This window comes from Globicephala melas, chromosome 7, assembly GCF_963455315.2.
Source record: "Globicephala melas chromosome 7, mGloMel1.2, whole genome shotgun sequence".
NCBI lineage: Eukaryota > Metazoa > Chordata > Mammalia > Artiodactyla > Delphinidae > Globicephala > Globicephala melas.
Window position 1 is genome coordinate 11366683 of NC_083320.1, and position 25441 is coordinate 11392123.

General features: G+C 40.3%; 2 protein-coding genes across 2 annotated transcripts in view; both read right to left on the bottom strand.

Annotated features, from left to right (window-relative positions):
- COL4A3 (collagen type IV alpha 3 chain) overlaps positions 1 to 17990 on the bottom strand; it is a 60506-nt gene extending 42516 nt beyond the window's left edge. Inside the window, exons 1-14 of the mRNA XM_030831063.3 lie at positions 17960 to 17990; positions 17799 to 17834; positions 16025 to 16066; positions 15739 to 15816; positions 13539 to 13601; positions 13105 to 13164; positions 12092 to 12136; positions 11763 to 11816; positions 10789 to 10830; positions 8683 to 8767; positions 7220 to 7255; positions 5439 to 5603; positions 2603 to 2695; positions 2009 to 2104 (exon numbers count right to left, since the gene is read on the bottom strand). Of these exons, the coding sequence (XP_030686923.3) occupies positions 2009 to 2104; positions 2603 to 2695; positions 5439 to 5603; positions 7220 to 7255; positions 8683 to 8767; positions 10789 to 10830; positions 11763 to 11816; positions 12092 to 12136; positions 13105 to 13164; positions 13539 to 13601; positions 15739 to 15816; positions 16025 to 16066; positions 17799 to 17819 (880 nt within the window). The 5' untranslated portion in view covers positions 17820 to 17834; positions 17960 to 17990. The remainder of the gene's footprint in view (positions 1 to 2008; positions 2105 to 2602; positions 2696 to 5438; positions 5604 to 7219; positions 7256 to 8682; positions 8768 to 10788; positions 10831 to 11762; positions 11817 to 12091; positions 12137 to 13104; positions 13165 to 13538; positions 13602 to 15738; positions 15817 to 16024; positions 16067 to 17798; positions 17835 to 17959) is intronic.
- Positions 17991 to 19519: 1529 nt separating this feature from the next.
- The window catches only part of LOC138842766 (collagen alpha-3(IV) chain-like), a 70913-nt gene continuing 64991 nt past the window's right edge, over positions 19520 to 25441 (bottom strand). The window contains exons 4-10 of the mRNA XM_070046037.1: positions 24530 to 24574; positions 23882 to 23926; positions 23126 to 23188; positions 21674 to 21727; positions 20438 to 20464; positions 19819 to 19896; positions 19520 to 19555 (exon numbers count right to left, since the gene is read on the bottom strand). Coding sequence (XP_069902138.1) covers positions 19520 to 19555; positions 19819 to 19896; positions 20438 to 20464; positions 21674 to 21727; positions 23126 to 23188; positions 23882 to 23926; positions 24530 to 24574 — 348 coding nt within the window. The remainder of the gene's footprint in view (positions 19556 to 19818; positions 19897 to 20437; positions 20465 to 21673; positions 21728 to 23125; positions 23189 to 23881; positions 23927 to 24529; positions 24575 to 25441) is intronic.

Genomic DNA, 25441 nt, shown 5'->3' on the forward strand with positions numbered 1-25441 from the left:
GTACCTCAAATGTAGGAAAACCAAGGAATATACAGCAATGCGACCGGTTGGTTAGCAGCAGTGAGCTACCTGCCTGCAACACTAACCTTGGGCCAGAGATCGCTCTGGGGATGTAGGAAAATTATGATGGCTTTCCTTTTGTTCTTTACCTTCCTCCCTTCCTTTTAGTTGTTGTTTTAACATTTCCCCCAGAGACTTGGGCCTCAAATAGGAGCTGTATGAAGAACACTGCCCCCTGTTCTTTGCCCCATCCTTTCCCGTCAGGCTGGTCTCAGGGAGTCAGGGGGCAGTGACTGCAAAGCAACTAAGGCCTTCATGAAGAAGTGGGTAGGATTTGAGGGTGACAAAGGACCCCTGCCCCAATGCATGTCCTCTACTGGCTGGCCACAGTGCTCGCAGCTGCCACCGTGAGCCTTTCTTCTTTGGACTGAGACCAAGCCTCCCCGAAGACTCTGTGTCAACGCAAATGTCTACTGGATGGTGGTAACATGCAAACATGCTCTTATCTCCAAAGGTAGAGCTTTTGGCTCTTAGCTCCTAAGGTAGAGCTTTGGATTAACTTGGCTCAAAGGGCAGCGCCTGGTACAGCAATTAAGGGGTTCCAGTGTAGAAGGCGGGAGCATGTCTCCAGAGGAGAGTGTCTGGACTGGAGTCAGGCTCTACCGCTTATTAGCTATGTCATCTGATACCTCAGCTTCCTCTGTTAAATGGGGTTAATGTAACACTTGGCTCTAGGGTTGACATGAGGACTAAGGGATGGAGGCACAGAAGACATCTAGAACCATGCCTAGGGCACTGAGCGAGGGCTCCGTAACTTGAGAGCTCTTATTAGTTAATGAGAAATCATTTGAGGATGGTGTCTATAGACCAAGGTGCTAATGGCAGAACCCAGATGGTGTGTGATACCACGTGAAGGCCCTGGGTGGCCAGCAGAGTGGTACAGGGGCAGAGGAACCCAACTAATAAAATAGAGACTTTTTTCTACTTCAAGGCTTTGTCCATGGTCATTTCTATGACCAGGGAAGGGGAAGGTAGGAGAGCCGAGGCAGAGACAGCCTGGAGCAACAGTGCTGAGGTGGAGCGTTCTGGGCTGGCACAGAGGTCGACAAGGGAAGCAACATATGCTTTATTTAGTCCTCAGGATACTGGCCTATGAAATGTTTTTTCCTTCAAAAGTTGACGGCTAATTTTTTTTAAAACATGAGATTTCAGATAAAAAATCCCAATGTTATTCTTCCCATGAAAGATTGGAAGATTTATTAGCACAGAGCCTAAAAGGCTGCCGAGTAACAACAGGCTGGAGTTGAGTGCCTCATGGCACCTTCCCGTTTACCGCGGAGCCCCTTCAGTTTACTGAAGTCCTCACCACTCCCTATCTTCCCCGGCACTGGGGCCATGGGTGAACTTTGTTATCGTGCTTGTACGGTTAAGCATAATGTGAAATAGTGCATGTGCCCATGATGATATCAAAAGGGGGCACATGAAAAATTAGACTGAGAAGGGTCATGTCTCTTGAAAAAAAGAATGGGAGACAGTTTCTTGCATTTTTTTTTTTTTTGGCCACGTCTCTCAGCCTGCAGGATCTTAATTCCCCAACCAGGGATCGAACCCTCACCCCCTGCAGTGGAAGCCCAGAGTCTTAACCACTGGACTGCCAGGGAAGTCCCAGGGGCTTATTTCTTTATGGAAGAAAAAAGTGGTTTGTGTTTGGTATGGCTGCTTCACTCCTCCGAGTTACCAGCTGCTCCCCTGTAGAAAAGTGAGTTTACAATTCCTGGATAACACAGTGGTTTGCTAGAGTTCAGCAACTAAGACGGAATAAGGGGAAATGCCAGCTTTTATGGGATTTTTGGCTTACTTTATGTTAACAGAGTGTGTTTCTGAAAGTCTCCCTCTAAATTCATATAAACCACATCCTGACATCTAGCAGTCTGATGCCTTTTTTTCCTGCCCAATGAATCGACCCTTTCGGTACTTGAAAAGATACTTGTGTGCAAATTGTCTGTACCTGGGAATCCTTTAACGCCATCTAACCCCGGCAATCCTGGGGGGCCTGGAGGCCCCGGGACACAAGGACACTGTGTGCACAAAAGGCCTGGCTCCCCTGCAATGAGAACACACTTGCATCACTCACAAACCCATGCCGAGTCCTCAGAAAGGACGTATTTTCGAACCACACGATCATTCGTTACGCCTAAAAATTTTTTCATGTATTGAAAATCATTTAGGACATTGTACATATTAATAAAAACATCATTCATCTATTATACCTGCTTACTTTATCTGACCTTATTTTTTGGGTTCTGAGAGAGGAAATCCCAAGAGCCTAGTATTAAATATTTACTATTTCAGTGTTTCTCTCCTCGAGTGCAGGCTACAACCCACATTCTAGGAAGAGCCAATGATTTATTGCACAGGTGCTAAATAAATGATTCATTTCCAGATAAATAAATACCGTTAGGTAATCCTTTTGGAAAAGAAGCCGTCTCTGACTGTCTGCTATTTTGGGGTCATTGTTGTCTCAGGGAAATATAAAATCAGTGATAATAAAGATCATGAGAATGGCTTATTCTAGTTGAGAAACATCACTGATTGAACCAACCTTTGGGCCCATCGACTCCCGGGATTCCTGGAGACCCTGTATGGCCTGGAGGTCCACCATCTCCAGGGGGACCTCTGCGAAGAACAATACCACCTACGAAGAGAAAACACCAAAGCTAGTTTTTTGTTTTTGTTTTTGTTTTTTTTGTGGTATGGGGGCCTCTCACTGTTGTGGCCTCTCCCGTTGCGGAGCACAGGCTCTAGACGCGCAGGCTCAGTGGCCATGACTCACGGGCCTCGCCGCTCAGCGGCATGTGGGATCTTCCCGGGCCAGGGCATGAACTCGTGTCCCCTGCATCGGCAGGTGGACTCTCAACCACTGCGCCACCAGGGAAGCCCGAGTTTGTCATTCTTAAAGCAGCTTTTCAAGAAAGCTGTTCCCAGTCTTCCACATACATCTGCTATTATAATGGTACGGTCAATAGTTAATTCTCTCAAATTGTTGTGTTCTATGATCTAATTTTTGGTCTTGCCATTTCCAATATAGGTTGAAGGCAATGCTGATGAAACTAAATATGTACAAACAATACCTATAGCTTCCCCCAATTTCAGAGCAACAGGTAACAGTGGAAACATTTAATTTGGATGGAATATGTATGTGTTATATTATGTCTGTTCCATTATGAAAGAATGCTTATTTTGTGATCCAGTTATCTGTGTCTTTAAGTTGAATGGGTAGTTATCTCTGAACAGTAAAATCTACTTCCACTTCTAAAACAAATACATCATAGGGATGAAATATACAGCATGGTAACTATAGTTAATAATACTGTATTGCACATTTGAAAGTTGCTAAGAGAATAGGTCTTAGAAGTTCTCATCACAAGAGAAAAATTATAACTACGTATGGTGACAGACACTAACTAGACACTGTGATGATCATTTCATAATATATACAAATATTGAATCAATATTATGTACCCCTGAAACTAATATAATGTTGTACATCAATTATACTTCAATAAAACAAACTGAATTTAAAAAATAGAAAAAAAAGGAAAATCTTATGGCGCTTTTATACTTAACGTAGACTCATGTATACTTTTACATTTATACATTTGTAGATACTTATACATTTTCATATTCATTTCATATTTAACTCAACAAATATTTGAGTACCTACAATGTTCCAGCCCCCATGCTGTATGCTGGGCTTCAAAGAGTAAATGAGACACTCCCTGACCTCAAAGAGCTTTGAGTCTTATAGGGGAAACTGACTCAGACAAGCAATGTGGAAAATTCTATGATCAGGATAAACCTGAGTGTTATAAGAGGTAGGTGGGCTCAGTGAAAACTTTCTGCAGGACTTTGAAGCTCCAACAGGAAGGACAGATAGGTGTTGCTTAGAGAAGAAAGGGTAAGAAACAAGAACAGTCTCTGAAGGGCGAGGGAGCATGGTGCCTTTGGAGCGGGAGCTGATCTACGGCAGGCGCCCTGTGGGCCAGATTCTGATTTGAACATTCCTGAGCTCCGTGAGCTGTGCGTATCAGGCTTGTCATCGATAAAATGAGGACACAAAACCTACACCTGGAGAAAGACTTGGAGGGCTAGAAGTTGTTCAAACCCCTGATATACAGTAAAGTATTTTTGTTGAGTTTTGCTTTGCTTAGTTTTCCATAGATCCACTCCATAGCTTAACAGCTTGTTCTTAGACATTGTCTTCTGTTAATAGGATAATTTCTTAGATTGTTGTTAGCCTAAAGGAAAGCTTTTATTTATTTATTTATTTATTTAGGCCGTGATGCGCTGCTTCTGGGATCTTAGTTCCTTGACCAGGGATTGAACCCAGGCCACGGCAGTGGAAGTGCCGAATCCTAACTACTAGAACACCAGGGAACTCCCTTTATTTTTAATATTACTCATATAACTAGACACTTAACAGAATTATTTTATTACTACTAAGAGTTTTCCAGATTATTCTTTTTAATTTTCTATGTTTATAATTATATTGTCTATAAATAATGTTTCTTCCTTTCTTAAAAATATCACTGATGCATGGAAGATTCTTAAGGCTAGTAGGAGGGTTGGGTATAAAACACAAGACCTCCCAGGAACCTGCCAGGAAAGGCATGTAAAAATATATAGAGCGATCTGTATGTTCCTGAGGTTCTATATCCCTATCAGCCACATACAGAATGCTAAGTGGCTCTATCAGGGGATGGAGAGAAAAGGATAACTTCATCAGAACTTCCAGGTACCGCTTCAGAGCCTCTGGGCTGCAGCTCTGCGGTTTCTGACCCACTTTTCCTGGCAGCATCTTGCTTTGGTCCATGTTGCACACCTCTAGCCTCCTGTCCTGGGGCTCCCCTGCTGATGACAAGCCCCAGGACGCCCCAGGAGCCATGCCAACACAGCCTGGAAGTGTGTGTCTGTGGGGGGACGTGGATGGGGATGGTAGGGTGTTAGTCCCGTCCTGTGGCGCACAACTTTGACCCATGCGAAATAGGGTCTGGTGGGGAAATTCTTGCCTCTTTGTCTCCCCAGGAAAGATTATCCTGAGACGAAGTTATACAGCTTCTTGGAAGATAGTCTCCAGGGACTGAATGAGCAGTTGCGCTTGGCCTAGGCCAACTTGATAATGGTCATTCCTTCCCTGCTTCTCTCCCCTTGTTCCTGTTTCCTGCTCCACCCTCTGTGGGAACTCAGGCTAACACTGGGCTGCGCTTGCAAAGTAGCCCTGCCACCGTAGCTGCTTCCACAGATAGTTAATAAAATGAAACTCCAGTGGAAACATAACTCCTACGGTCCACACTGATGGCCAAGCTGCGTGTAAGGTTCATCGCCCCCGATGGGCACTTCTCTGTCACCGGGCAACGTACGCAAAAGGGCATCTTTACCTGGTGGTCCTGGAGGTCCTGGCAACCCTGTAGGGCCTGGTGAACCAGGACAGCCAGGGGACCCGGGAAGCCCCACTGCGCTCTTTCCTGGGGGTCCTCGCTCGCCTTTACTTCCTTTTGCTCCTGGTACTCCAGGGGCTCCTTGGAGGCCAGGCCTTGATGACCCTTGGAGAAAATAATCATTTATTGTTTTTTAGATGTTTCCCTGATTAATATACATTTGTTTTTCAATAGCAAAAAGTGATATATTCTTATAAAAGTTGTACAATTGAAAAGTATATAGAGCATATAAAAGTGAATTATCTGATGTCCCTTATCTGTGGCCTTGTTAAACTATCACAATACAGCAGAGCTCAGACCATTCCATTTCAAGAAGATAATTTATGTGACTTATTACAAGGGGCTGAAACAGAGGTTGGGATGCACTGTAGTCTCTTGATTCAAAAGGACTTCAGGAGAAATTCTTCAGTATATGTTATTTTATAAATTCTTTTTATTAGAGACTAAAAGATGCCTATCTTTCAGGGTCTCCAATGAGAAAGAGAGAAAATTGTAATTGGACTTTTTTCTTGCCAATCGTCTTAGTTATATTAAAGGGTACCCTGGGGGAGGCAGGCATCTCCTGGGGCAGAAGCCATGCCAGGTGATACAAAACCCCCTTCTTCTGTCCCTTCTAAAATGACCCGGATGTGAGAAGGGCAGTCTCAAATCTCTGCCTCATAGTTAAGAATCTCTGCTGAGAAACCAGTGGGGGTAATATCCGATTATTTCTGATTATTGAGCTTGAAGATTTTGGCCTAAAGGCTAATAATCCTTCGGATTGACATCTGTTTTAGAGCTTTTTAATTTTCACTTGCTGGCTTTTTAAACCATTCTATTCATTACTTGGAAGGAAGTCTTTCTTAATATTTGGTCAGACCTTTAAAATCCCCTTTTGCAACATTTCGACTTCAAGAAATACCTGCTGTTAAGAGTTTGGTATATATTTTTCCACGCATATGCAAGAACACATAATATTTATCCACTGATCTTTTTCTTTTGCAATAGGATTATAATATACATGTAGTTCTTCAGTCTGTTTAATTTTAATTCATTTTCAAAATTATGAAATAGTTTAAATATACAGCATAGTACAGAGAAAAATACAGTCAATGGCAGGGCTTACCAAATCTTTGCTATTTTGTTCTTAGTTTTGTCTCCTTTACAAAATGACACATTACGGTACGACAGTTATAACTGAGGCTACGGTCGTTGATCTTTAACCATCCTTGATCCTATTCTTCCTCTCTCAAGAGGCAACCACTCAAATGACTCACGGATATTTTCTCCACTTCACAGAATTGTCTATGTACCACAAACAATATATTTTTAAAATTAAAACTTTACACAACAGCTGTAATCTATGTGTCTTTAGGCAACTTGTGATACACTATGAAAACTATCATTTTAAGCAACCTAGTTGCCATAAAATTATTGTTTTTCTAGCTCTGTGCCTCTTCTGAGTTTCAAGGCTTCTGCTCCTTACACTAAAGTTACTGTCTTACACTTAGTTAAAACTACTGAGAAGTAAAAAAGAGCATTTCTCTATTACTTTGTGTCAGTTTCCCAGTTTCCACTTCCTTTTCCCCTGCAGGTCACAAAGTTAACGATTAAGACATTGGAAACACTTGTATATCAATGAATGAAACATTTGTCTTATGTAAATACTGTCGACTCACTAGAGAGCAGTGTGTTTTCCATTTAATAGGTTTCTATTGGTATCCTGAGAAACATGTACGTACCAGGACTTCCAGGGGCTCCAGGGGGACCTCTGGGACCTGTGAATACATAATAGCAATTAATTGTTTACAAAGATGTAAATATCCCCTCCCCCCGTTACTGAAATCTTGGATGACGATATAATAATAATATAATAATACATTTTTCATACTTTTTCTCCACTCTCACAGAGGTAAATATGAGAAAACTTCACTCATTTAAACAAACTGTAAAGAAGAAACTAAGTTCATCTTAGATGTCTAGCACTCAAAAAGGGGGAGGGAAGAGAGACAGGGGTAGGGGATAAGGGACATGAGCTACTCTGTATAAAATAAATAAGCAGCAAGGATATATGGTACAGCAGAGAGAAATACAGCCATTTTTTGTAATAACTTTACATGGAGTATAATCTACAAAAATATTGAATCACTATGTTGTACACCTGAAACCAATATAATATTGTAAATCAACTATACTTCAATTTTTTAAAAAAAGTAAATCATGACTTTATCATCTTCAAATAATTCAACAAGACACTTCCTAAGAGTCTGCTCTGTGTTTGGCATTTTGCTGGGATGATTCAGATGCCAGAATATTAAATAGCTGGAATTGTCAAGAATATGAGTTTGGTCTGGATCCGTCTCAGATCGCTTATAGCTGTAACACTGCGTAGGGCTCTAATTCTTTGATGTATATGAGTGATTTATAGTAAGCATATCAGATTTTTAAAAATCTATGTCTAATACTTATCTGTCCATTTGTTTAAGTACACTGAGACTTTTACCCCTCTTAAGTAAAGTTCTTTGAAATCTTATTTATATCAATAATTTTCCTAGATCAGTGGTTCTTAATCCTGTTGCACGTTAGAATTAATCTGGGGAGCTTTAACGATCTGCCAGTATCCAGGGCCCTCCTCCAGGCAATTAAATCAGAACCACAGGGATGGGACCTGGACGTGGTTCTTATTTAGCAGTTCCTGGGGATTTTAATGTGTAGTAAGAGATAAGAGCTATTAGCCAGATCTTTGCAATCTATCAAAAGGGATAGAACGTAAGTAAATGTGACTTTAATTCATGATGCTGGAAGTCAGAAAACCAGGACTTCAGTTCTTTCTTGTCACTATTTGTGTGGATTTGCTCAAATCATAGCTTTTCAGGGACTCCATTTTCTCTTTTGTATCCCACTGAGATTGCTGGTTTCGGACACTCCCACCTCCTTCTCTCCAGCCATGTTTGTGTCTTCCTACCAGAATTGAACGTTATGCTTTCCTACATAAAGATAATTCAGTTACCTTCTACTGTATACCACCTATGGAATTTTCTTATGAAAATTAGGAAACACCAAAAAATATCACCACCTATGAACATTAGGAGACCTCCCTTCTCCTCTTGCCAATTCTGGGTCTGTAAACACACGCTCTACATTTTGCCTTGAAAGAAAGACATGGAATGATCAGCAAATGCTTTAGGAAGAAATTTATTCTCACCCTGTGGGCCAGGAGCTCCCTTGGGCCCTGGTGGGCCTGGAATTCCTTCATCTCCCTTTTCCTGGTACGCATCATAATATTCTGTCTTAAAGGAAAAATAAATTAATAAAGAAAAAAGACAGTTATTTATGGACAGCTCGCCAAATGCAATTACTTCAATTCCTTCTTTTTTGGCTACAATGATAGTTTCCTTATTTTCCTGAATTCATAGGTTTATGTGTTAGAAGGATATGGCAGTTAAGTATATGGGATGGATACATTTAAAAATAAAAGTTAATCTGGTATCATGATATCATATATTTCATGGGCTTTCAATTAGAAATACATTTTATGATGTGGCCCAAATCACATATACACATTTCAATATACATATACATATCTATATATGTGTGAATATGTATGCAGAAATTAAAGTTTCACAAAATAGTGACTTCTTACAACATATGATCAACTCTGATATTTTTTATTCTATTCTATTTCACTTTTTAAAAATGCTTGTCCTGAGGACTAAATTTATTTCAAAGTATATTGGGACCTACACATCAAAAATACTTTATTGATTGTTTCTTTACATTTCAGGACACTGTTGACCTTCAGACAAAGGTTTCCTCAGTCCAAGGACTCAGGACTATTACGTATTTCTTTCTTTTTTTTTTTTTTTTTGCGGTATGCGGGCCTCTCATTGTTGTGGCCTCTCCCGCTGTGGAGCACAGGCTCCAGACACGCAGGCTCAGCGGCCACGGCCCACGGGCCCAGCCGCTCCATGGCATGTGGGATCCTCCTGGACCGGGGCACAAACCTGCGTCCCCCGCATCGGCAGGTGGACTCCCAACCACTGCGCCACCAGGGAAGCCCGACTATTACGTATTTCTGAAGTGATCAGTGGACCTACTGCTGGTCTCCTTAACCATCTACTTCCAAAGCAGAACTTACTCTGAAGTTAGCAGAAGCTTCAGAGTTATGTGGTATTGAGCATGAGAAAAGAAGATAGAAAGAAGATGGAAGTATAAAAGTTTTTTAAAAACTTAGTTTTTTCATACGCTGCCTGGGGCCAATTAGTTCACTGACTTGTTTAAAGAACAGGTAACTAGAGCTTTGTGGTTAAGCAGTATAAAATCACAAAAAAGAATTACTACTAATCATAGTACTAATAATGTAATAATCTCCTCCATCATAAAATCCATAAAGACATGTGAGTACCTTCCACGTAAGTACTTTCACAGAATAGCCTCTTTTATTTTCCCAGCAACCCCTTAAAAGTATCTTGGGATTACTTGCCATCTGAATCATTTGCTTGTAGTGTAAAGAGGCTGATTTCTGGGACCCTCCTCCGGTTACTGAGTTGACTTACTTAGCCTGAAGGGTCTGAGAACTGCGTTTGTAATAACACGCACACACACTCCCCCAGTGACTCCTTTGCCACCATGGAGGAGCTTTCTGTCACACCTGCACAGTCACACTGAACGTGAGAACCACTGTCTTTTGAGGCAGGAAAGGAAGAGGCCAGACCTCAGAGCCTGGGTCTTCTGCACTCATCTTCTTAAGCTGCAGAGTCACGGTATAAAATGTAGCCACCCTGCAGTCAGGAGCTGACAGACATCAAATCCATGTTCACGCCGGGGAGGGGAGGAAACAGCCTGCCACTAAGGAGCATGGGCTGGGGTCATTGGTTTTTGCTGGTCCTGTATTAAACCCAGGGCTGAGCTGCTGCTGCCTCACAGTGCAGGGCTGTCTTAATGGGGCCCAGCTGGAGACGGCCACCCTGCTGCCCATGCTGTCCTCCTCTGCTGCCTTCCTGCCCTACTTAAGGGCAAGGGATTACTTACCTTGGGCCAGGCCTGATTAGACAAAGGTTTTCTTCTCTACAGCCCAGGATGGGCATGGCCAGTGCATTCCAGGGACCAAGTAGGACCAAAGAAAAATACTTGTCCATTATCAAATGGACAAATAATGACAACAGCTATTTTTTTTGCCCCGGTTTGATAAAAAGGTAAATACTGTAATCTCTATCATAGCAGTCAATGAGAGACAATGATTCAAAATTTCCTTGATATTTTGAAAGACTTGATCAAACATGACCTTAAAATGGTCTTTAATTACACTTACTGGACCACGAAATCCTGGAGGGCCCATGTCTCCTTTCCACCCCTATGTTGAAAGACAGTTAGAAATTATGAGCACATTAATCAAAAGTATTTACATGTTAGGTATACTAGAAACCAAAATGCACAGTTAAACAAATCTATGTTAAAATTGATGTTATTTCTATGAAATGTACAAACCAAGTTAACATGAAAGGGATACTACTTGTGATTATCTTCCTGGAGGGCCATTATCTGAGTCAAGAATCTTATCTACAAGGTCTGGAAGAAGTGGCTCTTGTTGTCTAGGTTTCTTCCACATCACTCCCTTCAAAGGATGTTTGCATCATTGCGTGCTCTCCTGTTCCTACCCAGACTAGAGGCACAGAGAAACCAGGCTGTGGGTTGTAGGCAATTCCCAGTGTCCCAGCTATAATCAAACTCCTTTCTTACCTACTCAGGAAGGCATTCCAGAATTCTACTGGAAGTGATATTAACACAGGATAAAAATCTTGAATCTGCATATATACCTACGTATGAAAACTATTTGAAAATATCTGTAACGTGTTGTCAGAAACAATGATGTGGAATACGGTCCACAGTTAACTGATGATGACCTTTCAGTACATCATGACCCAGGTTGAGACTCACGGGGACCAGCCTACCCTTGACCTCTGATGACCTGAAACTTCCTCCAATCGCAGGTCCTTTCCAGCTTCTTCCTGGGGGAGCTGAAATCTCAAATCTCAGCTGAGAGTGAGCTGAAATCTCACTCGTCCAAAGTCAGCTTCTACTACACAGGACAGGTGTAACATCTTTCCCCTTCAAGTGTTCAAATATAGTTGCCACATCTCTTGTTTTCTTCTTAACAAATATGCTAAGATGTTTTAGTGAGCTCTAATTGCAATTCCTTGTACCGAGTCTCAGGACGTGTGGGGAAAGGGTGACCAAACCCAACCAGTTAAAAAAGCTGAAGATAGATGTTAGGAAGGGAATTACCTTGATGCCATCTTCGCCCCTTAACCCAGGGAAACCCTTGCTGCCTTTGGCTCCCTACGGAGAACAGCAAAGTGCGTAGGTCAGAAGACACATTGATAATCAATCTCTTCTGTAGGAAGCAAAATGCTTTAAACTCCTTTCGGGAAAAAAAAATGTGCTCAGATGACCTCTCTCCACAGTGAGGGTGTAACACTATGATTCTCAAACATAATTTTTAAAAGCTATATGCTTTTTGTTTGCTTAAAACTACTTAGTGACTCTCAAAAACCCTTCTTTGTCTAATAGGACCGACACTTTCACTATATTAATGGGCCACGTCATGTCTTTACCTCAGTGCCAGGGAAACCGGGGGCACCATCTTTTCCAGGCTTTCCCTAAAACAAAAGCAAAACAAAAACACGTAACTTCATAAATATGGGTAATTTCAATAAACATGAAAAATTAAATGATATGATCATCTCTTGACCTTAGGCAAGAAAGCCTGACTGAGGTTTCCCCCACTTATTAAAAGGAAAAACTATTAACCACAGAACAGGTGATGACTTTCTCTTGCCAGGGAAGGCAGAAGCCAGTCAGAATGGGAAATTAGGGAGGGTCACTGGAAAAAGGAGAGGATATTAAGAGCTAAGCTTAAACTAGAGTTAACACTACCCATCAAAGCTTAGAAGGAAAATCAAGGAAGCACTGAGCAGAGAATCGAACAGGAAAATCCAGAAAGAGGGAGGCGTTCACAGTCTATTCATTTGCGGTGTTGGCAATTCCCTGAACTCCAAATGTGCCTATATTTAAATATATGCATAAAAGGTATTTTGCAGCATTCAAACAGACAGGGCTTTTGGGATTAACTATTATGATAAAATAATAAATGATATGATAAAATTAAAAATCATATTAGTTGAATATTTTTTCTTAGAAAAAAATATTTTCCCAGCGTATAATTTTTAGAGTTTTTAAACAATATATGTGTTTAAATATTTGCAAAATAGAGCTGGGTGGGAGAGTGAGCCTCTGTTACTTCTACATTCTCCTCTTTTTTTACCCATCACCCCCTATATGGATGAAGATCGTTTGTCAAAGAAGAGGATGAGGCTGATACACAGAGAGGAGCAGAAGTGAAATGGACAGAGTCCTGCCCATTTCATTTCAGGTTCAGAAGTCCTTGAAGCTTGTTTTAACCTTGAAATTCTCAGATACTTGAACAAATAAATTCTAACTCCCAAATTTTTTAAAAAAGTTTAGAAAATCTAAGCTAGTTTGAGTTAAGCACCTTATATTCACGACCTCAAGAGTCCTGAGTACTGACTAATTTAGGTTGCCCATGACACTGAATTTCCAAACTCACCTGCGGGCCTGGTTCTCCAGGAGCACCTTTTTCTGATCCGTAAGATTCTCCAGGTGGCCCCTGTATTAATGAGAGTTAGGTCAAGTTTTGTAAATTATTGATTTTTGACTTACATTGATTTTTATTAACTTTTCCCTTCTGTTAAAATTTTTGAAATGGTGGGTTATCTAAGAAGGACATCTTATTTATGAATATTAATATAAAAACAGATGCTGAAGATAAATCATAAGATGGGTGCCATTGGGTACATGTAAAACGGTGCAGGGATTTCAGCCAGAAGTGGCCATAAAATAATCCTAGTATTTACGATCTCTGCGGTAAAATACTACCGTGCTTCAGCTAATATTAAGATTTAAAGGTAGATCATACATCAGAATATGCTCTAAGGTTCTACTTTTTGTTTCAAGGGAACAACATGATTCTTAGTGACCTACTGAGGGTCCAGGGCGTCCAGACTGGCCCATGGCTCCCTGGTCTCCCTTCTCCCCCTTGAGGTCCTGTCACAAAAACAAGTTAAGGTCATTACAAACAGATCAAACAAGATATTATTGACTATACTTGCAAAAGTCCCCTATCTGTTCAATGGATTGGATTTTAAAGCTACTTATATACCTCCTGTTAACACACCACATTATCAATTTTCACATTTTGAATTTTATACCTGGGAACCCCCTGAAACAATATACAAACTTTTTGTGTGCTATATTTTATTTATTTTTTAAACTGATGTATAGCTGATTTACAATAGTATATTAGTTTCAGGTGTACAATGTAGTGATTCAAGATTTTTATACTCCTTTTATAGTTACTATAAAATATCGGCTCTATTCCCTGTGCTGTACAATATATCCTTTTTATAACCTTTTCTTTTTTTTAAAAAAAATGAAAGTATCCTTTAGATCAAACTGTATTAAACTAATTTAATTCTTGAATCAGTTTTCTATAAGCACAATTAGATCATTTCTTTTTTTTTATTATTTTTTTTATTTTTTATTTTTTATTTTTGGCGGTACGCGGGCCTCTCACCGTTGTGGCCTCTCCCATTGCGGAGCACAGGCTCCAGACGCGCAGGCTTAGCGGCCATGGCTCACGGGTCCAGCCGCTCCGCGGCATGTGGGATCTTCCCGGACCGGGGCATGAACCCGCGTCCCCTGCATTGGCAGGCGGACTCTCAACCACTGTGCCACCAGGGAAGCCCAGATCATTTCTAATGTAGTTTACTTTCATTTTTAATATACTGAAATTATTTTCACTGAGATCAACTATTTTCTGAGTAAATGTTAGGAGGATTGAATTCATTAATTAGGTTTGTTTTGCCCTTATCACATTTTATTCATATATTGTGAAAATATAATTTTCAAAAACAATTTTTTCCCAATGTGAGTATCCTCCTGAGGGCATCATTTTTAGAAATAACTCAATTTTGTCCCCTGGGTCAAATCTTCCAGATCTTGCTTTTGTCAAAATAAGATTTTTTCCCATCAATTTTCAGCCAATAAAGCTTTAGACTTTATTAAATATACTTTTGTTGATTAATTCTGAAAAGTTCAGTTATTCTCCTCAGCCCATTTTTTTCCAGTCTTCAATGAGAGTTATTATTTTGGCCATATAAAACTTCACCATGTTCTGTTTTAACTCTTCTAGTTTTGTTTTGATAATTTCTATCATTAAAAATTAATTATATTGGAAAGAGATGATTAAGGGATTTCTTCTGGGGTGATGAAAATGTTCTAAAATTGCACATGGTTATAGCTGCACAACTCTATGGATATACTAATAGCCACAGAATTGTACACTATATAAGTGAATTTTATGGCATGTGAATTATATCTCAATAATGCGGTTAAAAGTTAATTATAATTAAAACTCATGAATTTTATTCTTTAAAAGGGTGAAAATTATGGTATGTGAATTATATTGCAATCAAGCTATTATTAAAAACAATTAATCATTAAGTTTAAAGGAGAAGGATGATTTATGTTTATTTCTTAGTTAATCCACAAGAAAATTGTTAGCTTCCTCCTCACTCCCCATTCCCCTTCCCAGACATTCCAGGATCAACCTGGTGTCTAGGATTGGTGTATGATGTTGTGATGCACTTCTTCTGAGCATCTGATTCAATTCCATCCTCTGGTCCTTCTAGCTACCCCAGTGTGGGAGCAAAAAGCACATGATAATGTCAAAATAACGAGTCACAGTGTCCTTGGAGAGGAGTGGGGGCCACACTGCCTTGGGGTTATGACGGCAGGGTAAAAATGTCCCATTTGATTATGATACTGCTCTACCCTTATCTTTAGGTCATTGCTATCCAATTGCATCACACACCATTTTGCTACTGTTTATTCAAAAATACTCACCATATACCCACCCTATGTTAGCAACAAGGAGAGGGATGGGGATAATGGGTTAGCAAAATTAGATCTAGGCTCTTCCTTCAAGAATGTTGGAAGTGGCTTGCCTTGTATCTTCCCCATTTCATGTTTTCTAGTTCTCGAGTAAAAGATGGAGAAGGAATAAAAGCCCAGTTGGCTGAGCTGGGCTTGGGTGACAGAGCTTATAAAAGAGGTAAGGGATCAAAGGACCTCATCCCAGAAAGGGGAAGGCGCAACCTTAATAATAAAATTGAAGAGTTACCGTTCTGTTAACCAGGCCGGTTAGTGTCACGATAACTGTTCCTGGTGGTCCCGGCGGTCCTGTTAATCCTTTCATACCCTAAAGACAAATACACTCAGGAATAAAAAACTAAGCTTGAGAGATCTACATTTCCTCTTTAGTTCTTACCTAGGAAGATAAAGCACATGAAACCTGAGACACAGGAAATACTTTCGTTTCAGTGTGACTTAGTGAATCAATTGTGTAAGTTGATTGCTAGGGAACTTAAAATATCTTGCCCACAAATAAACCACAGAATTTAAATTACCCGCTCTCCTTTTTGTCCTATCACGTTATCGCCCATGTGACCCTGTAAGAAAACACAAAACCAAATTATTTTTTTAAAAATGAACATGAATGTATAGTCTAAACCCATTAAGGTTCAATGTTTATAATTGAACATTTATATTTTAACTGTAATGTTAGTATCGTGAAAGTTATTTTAGCTATTTCTTGGAGTGGAGTGGCAACATGTTTCTTTTAAAAGTAGAGATCTTGAAGGGCAGAAAGCTTAAGGGGTTTACTTAATAGGGCAAGTGATAACGAGATGCTGTGGGCCAGGGGAAGGAGCCCAGCTCGGAGGACATTTTTCTGGCTCAGCCACCAGCCAATTTTGCTTCCTCTGGCTGGTAACTTCCTGATGCCCTAGTTTCCCCATCTTAAAAATAAGAGGGATGTGTAGCTGATCTTCAGGATTCTGAAATTCAAAACTTAATAGAGAACTAAGAATAGAATTCAAGCAACCTGACTTCACTAGTTAGTGACATGAGATAAGTCTGTGAATCATCTCTCTTCAGTAATCTATCATTTCAACCAATGTGTCTTTGCTTTTCTGCTCTTGAGTTTGCAAATTTTCCCCCAATTAGGCCACAGGCTGTAGAGAAAAGCACTTAACCTGAACCTATTCATCTCACAGGGTATGTATGTGTGTGCACGTGTGTGTGTGTGTGTGTGTGTGTGTGTGTGTGTGTGTACACACATCAATGAAACAATAAATGTGAAAGCACCTTGGCAAGTACCCTACACACAAAGGCTATCTGATAGTAAGTAATTTCCTGGTGGGGCTCAGCCTTGCTCAACATTTTCTTACTTAAAATAATGAAGGGGATCAGAATATGCCACCCCAAAATATACCACTTTGGCAGAAGAATTATTTTGAGCTGAAGGCAAGTGAGAAACAGCAAATGCAGAAAAAGTTCCTTGTTCTCCCCTATCTGCCTCAAGACAGGGCCTAAATTTCCCTTTGTGAAGGTGTCACCCTCCCCTCTCCTGTACCAGGAAGAGAAGACAAGTCATCACTGGAGACAATACACACTTAAGTCTGCATAAACAAACTTTACTGAAATAACACTTATCTTCCGTTAGTTTCCCCCATATATTGACCTTTCCACAATCTACTGCCCCTTGAAGCTCAAAACCCTGTTCCTTCATCCTGTCACTCCTCCACAAATTTATCACCCTTTGTTAAAATGGTATACAAGCCTCTGGGTCTGACTGCCTCTTTGGGGTTTTTTATTTCATTTCTGTGAGGTCTCCACATGCATATGAAATCAAACTTTCTTCCTACAGTTAATCCACTCACTGAACCTAAGAAGATAGAAGAAAAAGTTTTTTTCCTCCCCCATACTAACAGGTGGCCTTTGTAATAGAAAGAAATGCAGGACTGTGCTTAATGAGTCCATGAATAGTCATTTTTATTTACTAGTATAAAAACAGGTTGGCTTTGGGAAGCAGCCCAGTAAAAAAATATATAAGGTAAAGTGTTGCGGGAAACATGAAGAGTAGGAGTCCTTGCCCTTTTCCTGATGAGGAACTCCTTATAACTGAATTAAGACGCTTTGTATCAGAGATCAAGTTACTGAAGTGCAGGGAGAAGGGAAGTAGGAGGTGCAGAGTGGCTAGCCATGCTTACTTCCCTGCTGGGAATCCTTGTGAGTTCCAGAGGGGTGCCCAGCAGTGACCCACATGTGGAATCAGACTGAGTTTGGCTTTTAGATCGGTTAGGATGTTCTGGCTGACACAACATACGAATTGTCATCTACCTTAGGTCCTGGAGGTCCCATGGTTCCTGGAAAGCCCTAGAAAAATCCACCAGTTACAATTACAGCAGGTAATGAATCAAGCCTAAAACTCTGTTTAAAATTTTAGGCTATAATTCTTTTATTAGTTACGATGTGTACAGCAACGGTGGCTTCATACTCACAAAGAATCCTGGAGGGCCAGGGGGACCAATAGGTCCAGGAAAACCTGGAAGGCCTGGCAAACCCTTTAAATTAAGAGAAGAATTAGAATAAGTTTAAATTTACTTCTCACTGAAGAACGATGTCCATTAGTTAAACACATTAAACTATTTTAGAAAAATCAGAGCCTATGTTTCTTATTTATGGCTGCAATTGATTTCAATAGAGGCCATGTGTAACATGTGTTGCCATGTATAACAGGCTACCGGGATCATCCTGATGGTACTATTTCCAGGAAAATGACCAGAGCAGTTGCTTTACTTTAGAAGAGTTTTACAATTTTTAGAAATGTTTCCTCTCTCTCTCTCTCTCTCTCTCCCTCTCCAAGCACGCTGTTATCTCTGGGCCCTTCCACCTGCTCTGCCTCTGCCTAGAATCCTCTTTCCCCCGATATCTCTATAACTCACTTTCTCTCCCTTTTCTTATCTTTATTCAAACGTTATCCTTTCCATGGGGCCTTCCTGCCCATCCGACCTAATGCCACAACTTTCCTTCTAATCTGGACACTTCCTATCCCCCAACCCTGCATTATTTTTCTCCTTGGCATTTATTACTATCTAATACAACATATACTTAGTAATTTACATTTTTAAATATGTTCTCCTTCTAGAATGTGCCATGAGGGCAAACATTTTTGTTAAACTATTTTTGGAGATTTGTGCACCTAAATAGCCCCTGGAACCTACCTGGCACGTAATAAGGATTTCTTGTATGACTGAAGGTCCCACTGCTATACTTTCAGCAGTAGCACAATGTGGTACACGGCCAACACTCAATACACATTGAAGGGATCCATCCGTGTCCCAGACTGCTACTATCTCCTCTTACTAGATGCCCTGCCCTCAGCATCTGGCTCCCTAAATGCTTCCTAAGCAAAAAAACAAGAGCCATCATATTCTGCATCTTTTCTCAAAAGCTTATACGGCCCCGAACCGTGTCATTCTTCAGTTTTGCAGCCCATGATTAGCTGCCATGGCTCACCATAGAGATGTTCAACAACCTTAACTCAAACTCTTTGACTCACTCAGGCAAATTCCTATCTCTGCCCAGGAATTTCCACCTATACTTCTGAATTAAGTTAAAATATTTCTGATTAATTAACCTAAAAGTTAGTATCAAAAGATCTCCCCCCGCTTTTTTTTGGCTAAGACACGTTTATTTTTCCTACTTCTTTACAGCAAGAAAGCTTTTTGAGGGCCTTCAAAAACATATACCAATCAAATAACTTATTATCAAAAGATCCTTCTGAATCACAGAGTAAAGTGCACACAGCCACCAAATAGCTCTTTCCTTGTATCTATTCTGGGTCACCCTCCGGCTACACACAGAGAGATCAGAAAGCAAACTATTCAACAGGAGAAAGGTGCAGTTAAATAAAATACTACTATCATGCAAACTTTACAATAGGACTGTTACGTAATATGACGATTTTAAATTGTATTCAACGTGTAATACAATCTTACCTGGGATTTCAACAAATACAAAGTGGAACACAACCATTCCCTGAAGGCTCCTTCTTAGATTTAGTAAAGCTTGGGTGATTGAGACTTAAGAAGAGGCTAAAAGACATATGTACAAAATCACCTTTTTTATATGAGCTAAATGTAGTTTCTTATAATGAGGTGAATGTGTTAGAATAAAATGAGGTAAATATGTAAATAGAAGAGATATGAATATCTATGAAGAATATTTGTAAGAGATTGAGAAAGAGATAGAGGGAGAAGAAGAGAGAGAGAGAAGAAGAAGAAGAAAAAAGAGGTGGAAAGAGAGAGACAGAGAGAAAGAGATGGAAAATGATAGGGATCTTCTCTGAAGTGCCTACCTGGAATCCTGGAGCTCCTGGCAACCCAGGGTCACCTTTTCCATCAAGGGCTACACCTTCTCCTTCAGCAGGAGCCCCCTTGAAAATGAAGAAGTTCGTCAAACATAAGCAATGTTATATCTTCAAAACTCCTCTAAATGGTTATTCAAGGTCATACCGCTTCAAGGATAAAAGCGCTTTCAGGATATATACTCAGAGAAATGCTTTAGGATTATTTAGTTATTCCATTTTCAAGAATTTAAAGCATTTTTGTATTTTCTAAACTTGACCATTTACTGTGGCGGGAAGAAAGACACAAGAATAACAGACCATTTCCCAAGACACCAAAATGAGTGGCAATTCCTTATCTAGAATTTGGGGCCCTGAGCATAAGTTCAGCTCTCTTTTCCCAGACCCTATTTTCCTAAAGAATAATACAAAACTTGTATTCCTGAAGACATATCTATGACAAGAAGTAGAAGTTGTTCAATAGGAATAAATATCATGTCCTAATTACTATGATTTCTGAATTAATCATGAGATCTGATTTGTAATTACTTATGTCTTATTGTTTAATACAAGTCCCTTTCATATGTACAATTAGAGATTTTTTGACAATAACATGCCACAAATAACTTACTTTCTCTCCTTTCAAACCAACGGCACCCTAGGAAAAGGAGCGGCATATTAGCGACCAGAGGCAAATCAAATACACAGCATCCCTGCTTTGTCCCCCCTGCTATTCTGCCTTCTCTCCCTGCTCTGTACCTCCCACTGGCTTTTAAACATGCTCAAGTCTTTCTCATTTAAACAAAGTCTCCCCCTAAATCCACCCTCCCCATACTGCCTTGTCTATCTCTCATGTCATCGGCAAACTTCCCACTCTCTTCATCTCTCACATCTTTCTTACACTCACGTCTATGTCCTCCCTCCACCTGTCATGGAAGTTAAAGTCTGCAGTGACTTTGATGTTACTGAAACCGACGACAACACATTAGTTCCCGCCTTACTGGATTTCTCAGCAGCACTAGGCAGCTGTCTGTCACTCCCCTTTCCTGGAAATTGTTAAAAAGGAGATGGGTCCAAGATGGAATCACTCCTGTTAGGTCCACAGCAGTAAACCAAGACTTAATACCTAACCTGACTATGGTTTTAACCTACCCTAGGAATGTGACCTTTGACCCGCCAACCTGGAAATTCCTGGTCCGCACTAATAAGATTCCACCCAATAACACCTTCCATTCCCCTTAAGAGGCAGCTTTGCCTAAGAAAATGCCTTCTTTGTTAATAAAACAATACATTCTTTGCTAATAATGTCATTTTTTCCATTCCCTCTCTGGCTTTAAAAACCTTTCCTATCTATGGTCGGATGCAGCAACTCTCTCCTTGCTAGATGGGATGCAGCCAGACTCGTGAATCACCCACTAAGGCCAATATTAGATGGTCAGAGTTACTCAGTCAAATTTTTATTATTTAGCAACATCTTCCCTGGGCTTCCAGAATACACTCCCTGCTTTCTTCTACCTTAAGGGCCCTTCCTCCTTTACAGGCTTATTGTCCTTGATCTCACATTACATGGTGGAGCTCTCTAAGTCCCAGTTCCAGGGCCCTTTTCTCCTCTCTTCCATCCTTGAGTCACCACAATCCAGGCCTTTCCCACTGTCTAGTTCACATCTCCCCTTCAGTGTCTCAAAAGCAAAACAAAGTCTCAAAGTGCATTTATTCATTCATTTCTCAACTATTAGTTGAATGTCTACTGTCGGCTGCTTCAGACTTCCCCAAGGTCATGACAGATTTCTGTATGTGGTCATTCCAAAGGAAACTCTTTGTAATTGTAATTTATGTCTTGGATGGGGAGTTAGAAATATAAACGTACCGGGATGCCTGGGTAGCCTGGTGTCCCCCGAAGTCCTGGAAACCCTTGCTCACCCTGGAATATATACAGAGCTTGTCATTCTTCTTAGTTGTTCTAGAACAGCCTATTGAGATAATTTCCCTGTTTCTCTCTTCCAACCCTGCAGTGGTAAATCTAGACAAAGTAACCCAAATTCCTTACAGCTACTGGGTCATGAGGCTGAAGGCCAGGAAACCATTATCTTAATTGAAAACAGGATTAGAATCTACTGTTTCTCAAATTGTGCATAAATGGCAAAAGGCTAATTGTGCCAAGAACTTTTCAATTGCTGCTTCCTTGAAACTTTAGTAATTACTCCTTTCATGGCCACCATTCTGGGGAAAAGGAGAGTGCAGTCAGGAAACAAAGGAGATGAATGAACATCGAAAAGCTCAGTCATTCTATTCCAAAGACCAATTTTGCATTCCAAGCCTTAGTTTCTGATTTATATACACTCACAACCTCAGATGCAAATAACCATTTGAGCCCCCAGTTATCTTTCGGTGGGAGAGCATCAGAGAACTTCCTTAAAAAGCAATCAGAAAGCAAGGTGGGGGGGACTTCCTTGGTGGTGTAGTGGTTAAAAATCCACCTGCCAATGCAGGGGACATGGGTTTGAGCCCTGGTCTGGGAAGATCCCACATGCCACGGAGTAACTAAGCCCATGCACCACAACTACTGAGCCTGCGCTCTAGAGCCTGCGAGCCACAACTACTGAGCCTGCGTGCCACGACTATTGAAGCCCGCACACCTAGAGCCCCTGCTCCGCAGCAAGAGAAAACACCACAATGAGAAGTCCGCGCAGTGCAACGAAGAGTAGCCCCCGGTCGCCAGAACTAGAGAAAGCCCGCATGCAGCGACGAAGACCCAAGGCAGCCAAAAATAAATAAATAAATTTTTAAAAAAAGAAAGCAAGGTGGGGGAGGGGAGGGGAATTGGATGCAGACACTCAAATGGTACTCCAAACTTCCAGTTATAAGATAAATAAGTACTAGGGAGGGAATGCACAACACAATAAATCTAATTAACACTGCTGTATGTTATACATGAACATTGATAGCGTAAATCCTAAGAGTTCTCATCACACACACAAATGTTTTTTCTTTCTTTAATTTTGTATCTATAAGAGATGGTGGGTTCACTAAACTATTGTGATGATCATTTCATGGTGTATGTAAGTCAAATCATTATGCTGTACACTTTGAACTTATGTATTGCTGTATGTCAATTATATCTCAATAAAACTGGAAGAAAGTAAAGAAAAAGGCATAAGAAGAAAGAAAACCATCATATGTCTGCCCTGAAGACACATACCATTGGTTCTGGCTAAAAGAATATTTCAAGGAAAGCCTAGCCTGTCTCATTACTACTTCACCTTGATTCATTCATTTAGCAAAACGTTAACTAACTATCTCCTGTGTGAGGCATACATACCTTAGAACCATTGCATCCTGGCAAACCGACAGGTCCATACGGTCCAGGATGGCCTGGGATGCCCTAAACAATAGAGCAAGTCTCAAAAAGGAGAGATAATCAGGCCCCGGGAACAGGTGGAAACAGTGCAGAAACCATGGTGGGAAAAGATGGGCTAATTTAGATAGTCCTTTAAGTATAAATGGTTATTTAAATAAAGTAGTAAATTAGTTCTTTTAGATAATAATTTAAATAAAAATCATAGCAAATAAAATAGGCTAATTAAAACCAAAAATTATCCAGTGAGATACAGATATTTAAGATAAAACAAAAGGTCTTTCTATATAAAATAAGTCCATTAGCATGCTGTGTTAAGCTGGCGTAAAGGAAAGAGAAGAGGGAAGTGTGCACAGAGGTAACTATTTTATTATTTTATTATCCTGTGCTATCAAGCAGAGTTCATTCTATTCTGTTCTATTCTATTCTATTCTATTCTATTCTATTCTATTCTATTCTATTCTATTCTATTCTATCCCATCCCACCCCATCCCATCCCATCCCATTCCATCTCAATCTGTTCCATCTGTTTGTATCTCAGGAAATATAATTTGACTTGTATGTCTTGTAAATCCACACTCTAATACACTATGTGATTCTGATATTTTCATCATGTAGCAAATGTATCAGTACTCATTTTCTTGTGCTATTGCTTTAACATCTTTATTAAAATGAGCTTACTTCTTATTATTCCATTTACACATTTTTCTCATTACTTACTGGAAGTCCAGGAGGACCTGAAAATCCTGGTAATCCAGTTGTTCCCTAAAGACATAGAAAACGGAGAGGGCAGCAAGAAAAAAACTCTTTAAAGATGTTCAACCTATAAACAAAAAATGATTTACCATGCCAATAACCCCGTTCTGCAACTATAATTGGGAACACTAAAAACTATTTGAAAAACAAAAAAAGGCTTGACAAACTTTGTAAATCTTCCATTTATATAACTTTTAAAAGAGATGATTAAGATTGCTTTGGACCTTTCTTGGGTAGATTATTTCAGGTTTAATTTGCATACAGTAAAGTGCTCCAATCTTCCACAAACAGATTGAGGAATGTTTATATATGTGCATATGCATATATTGGTGATACTGTCACCCCATCCAGACATAGAACATCTCCAACACCCCAGATGGTTCCCTCATGCCCTCTCAAAGTCAGTTAACACCTACCCTCAACAAAGTAAGGACTATTTTGACTTCTACCATTATAGACTGGTTTTACCTGTTCCTGAACTTCATCTATAGAAGTGTATCACACACAATGTACTCCTTTGTGACATCTGTATAACTTTTACAGTGCAGATTTCTTTTTTTAAAAAAAAGAAGTTTCAGCAAACAGTCAGGCTAGACTGGTTGGACTACTAACCCTCACGCCTTTGGGACCAGTGAATCCTGGAAGTCCTGGAGAGCCCTAGATCCAAAGGAGAAAACAAAAGGTAAGCACTGTGACAATTATTTGGCACTAATAAGCCCATAAATGAAAGGTCCCAGTTTTATTCACACGCCAAAGAGTTTTGCTCTTGCGATTATTTCATCGTTAATACGGTTCAATTGCTTGTTGTTTCATTGGCGCTATAGTATTTATCCGAAAGGACAAACAAAAATCCATTCATACCCTTGCTACTCAAGGTGCGGGATCCAACAGTAGCCTCATCGGGGGAGCTTGTTAGAAATACAGCTCCCTCACCTCCCAGACCTATTGATTCAGAATTTGCATTTCAACAAGATGTGATGATAATTCTTGCTCACATTAGTGTCTGAGAAGTGCCTCTGGAAAAGCCCCACATTAGCCAGACAGCTGCCGGGGGCTGATAAGGATGAATGACACGATTACAACAGTGGATGAGAATGGCAGCCAATATTTCTGTGCATGAGAAACACTTTATTAGCAAAATGTCCCTGGTGGGCACAAATAAATAAATAGCAAACTAAGGACTGCCTGAACCAGAGATAAACTTGCTTCAAGAACACGATGAATACATTTGGAGGTCCTGTTTCTTAGAGAATAACCACAAACAAAACTGTTTTAACGAGGCCACTTGGTGTGAAAGTTCCATTATCCAAAAGTTTTTCATCATTCCTGAGAGTTTCAGTATGTTTTGGTATTTCTGATTATTTGAGGAAAAGGTTGTTACAGAGCCTTCTGAGACTGGACTGTCAAGGCCAAAGTCAGCCTTTCCTGTCTGAGGTAGAATTCCTGGGTGTGTGACCATGGCCCCCTCCTCTGCAGGATGCTGTGTGTAATCTGCAAAGGCAGAAGCGTGACTTGCAGGTTTCA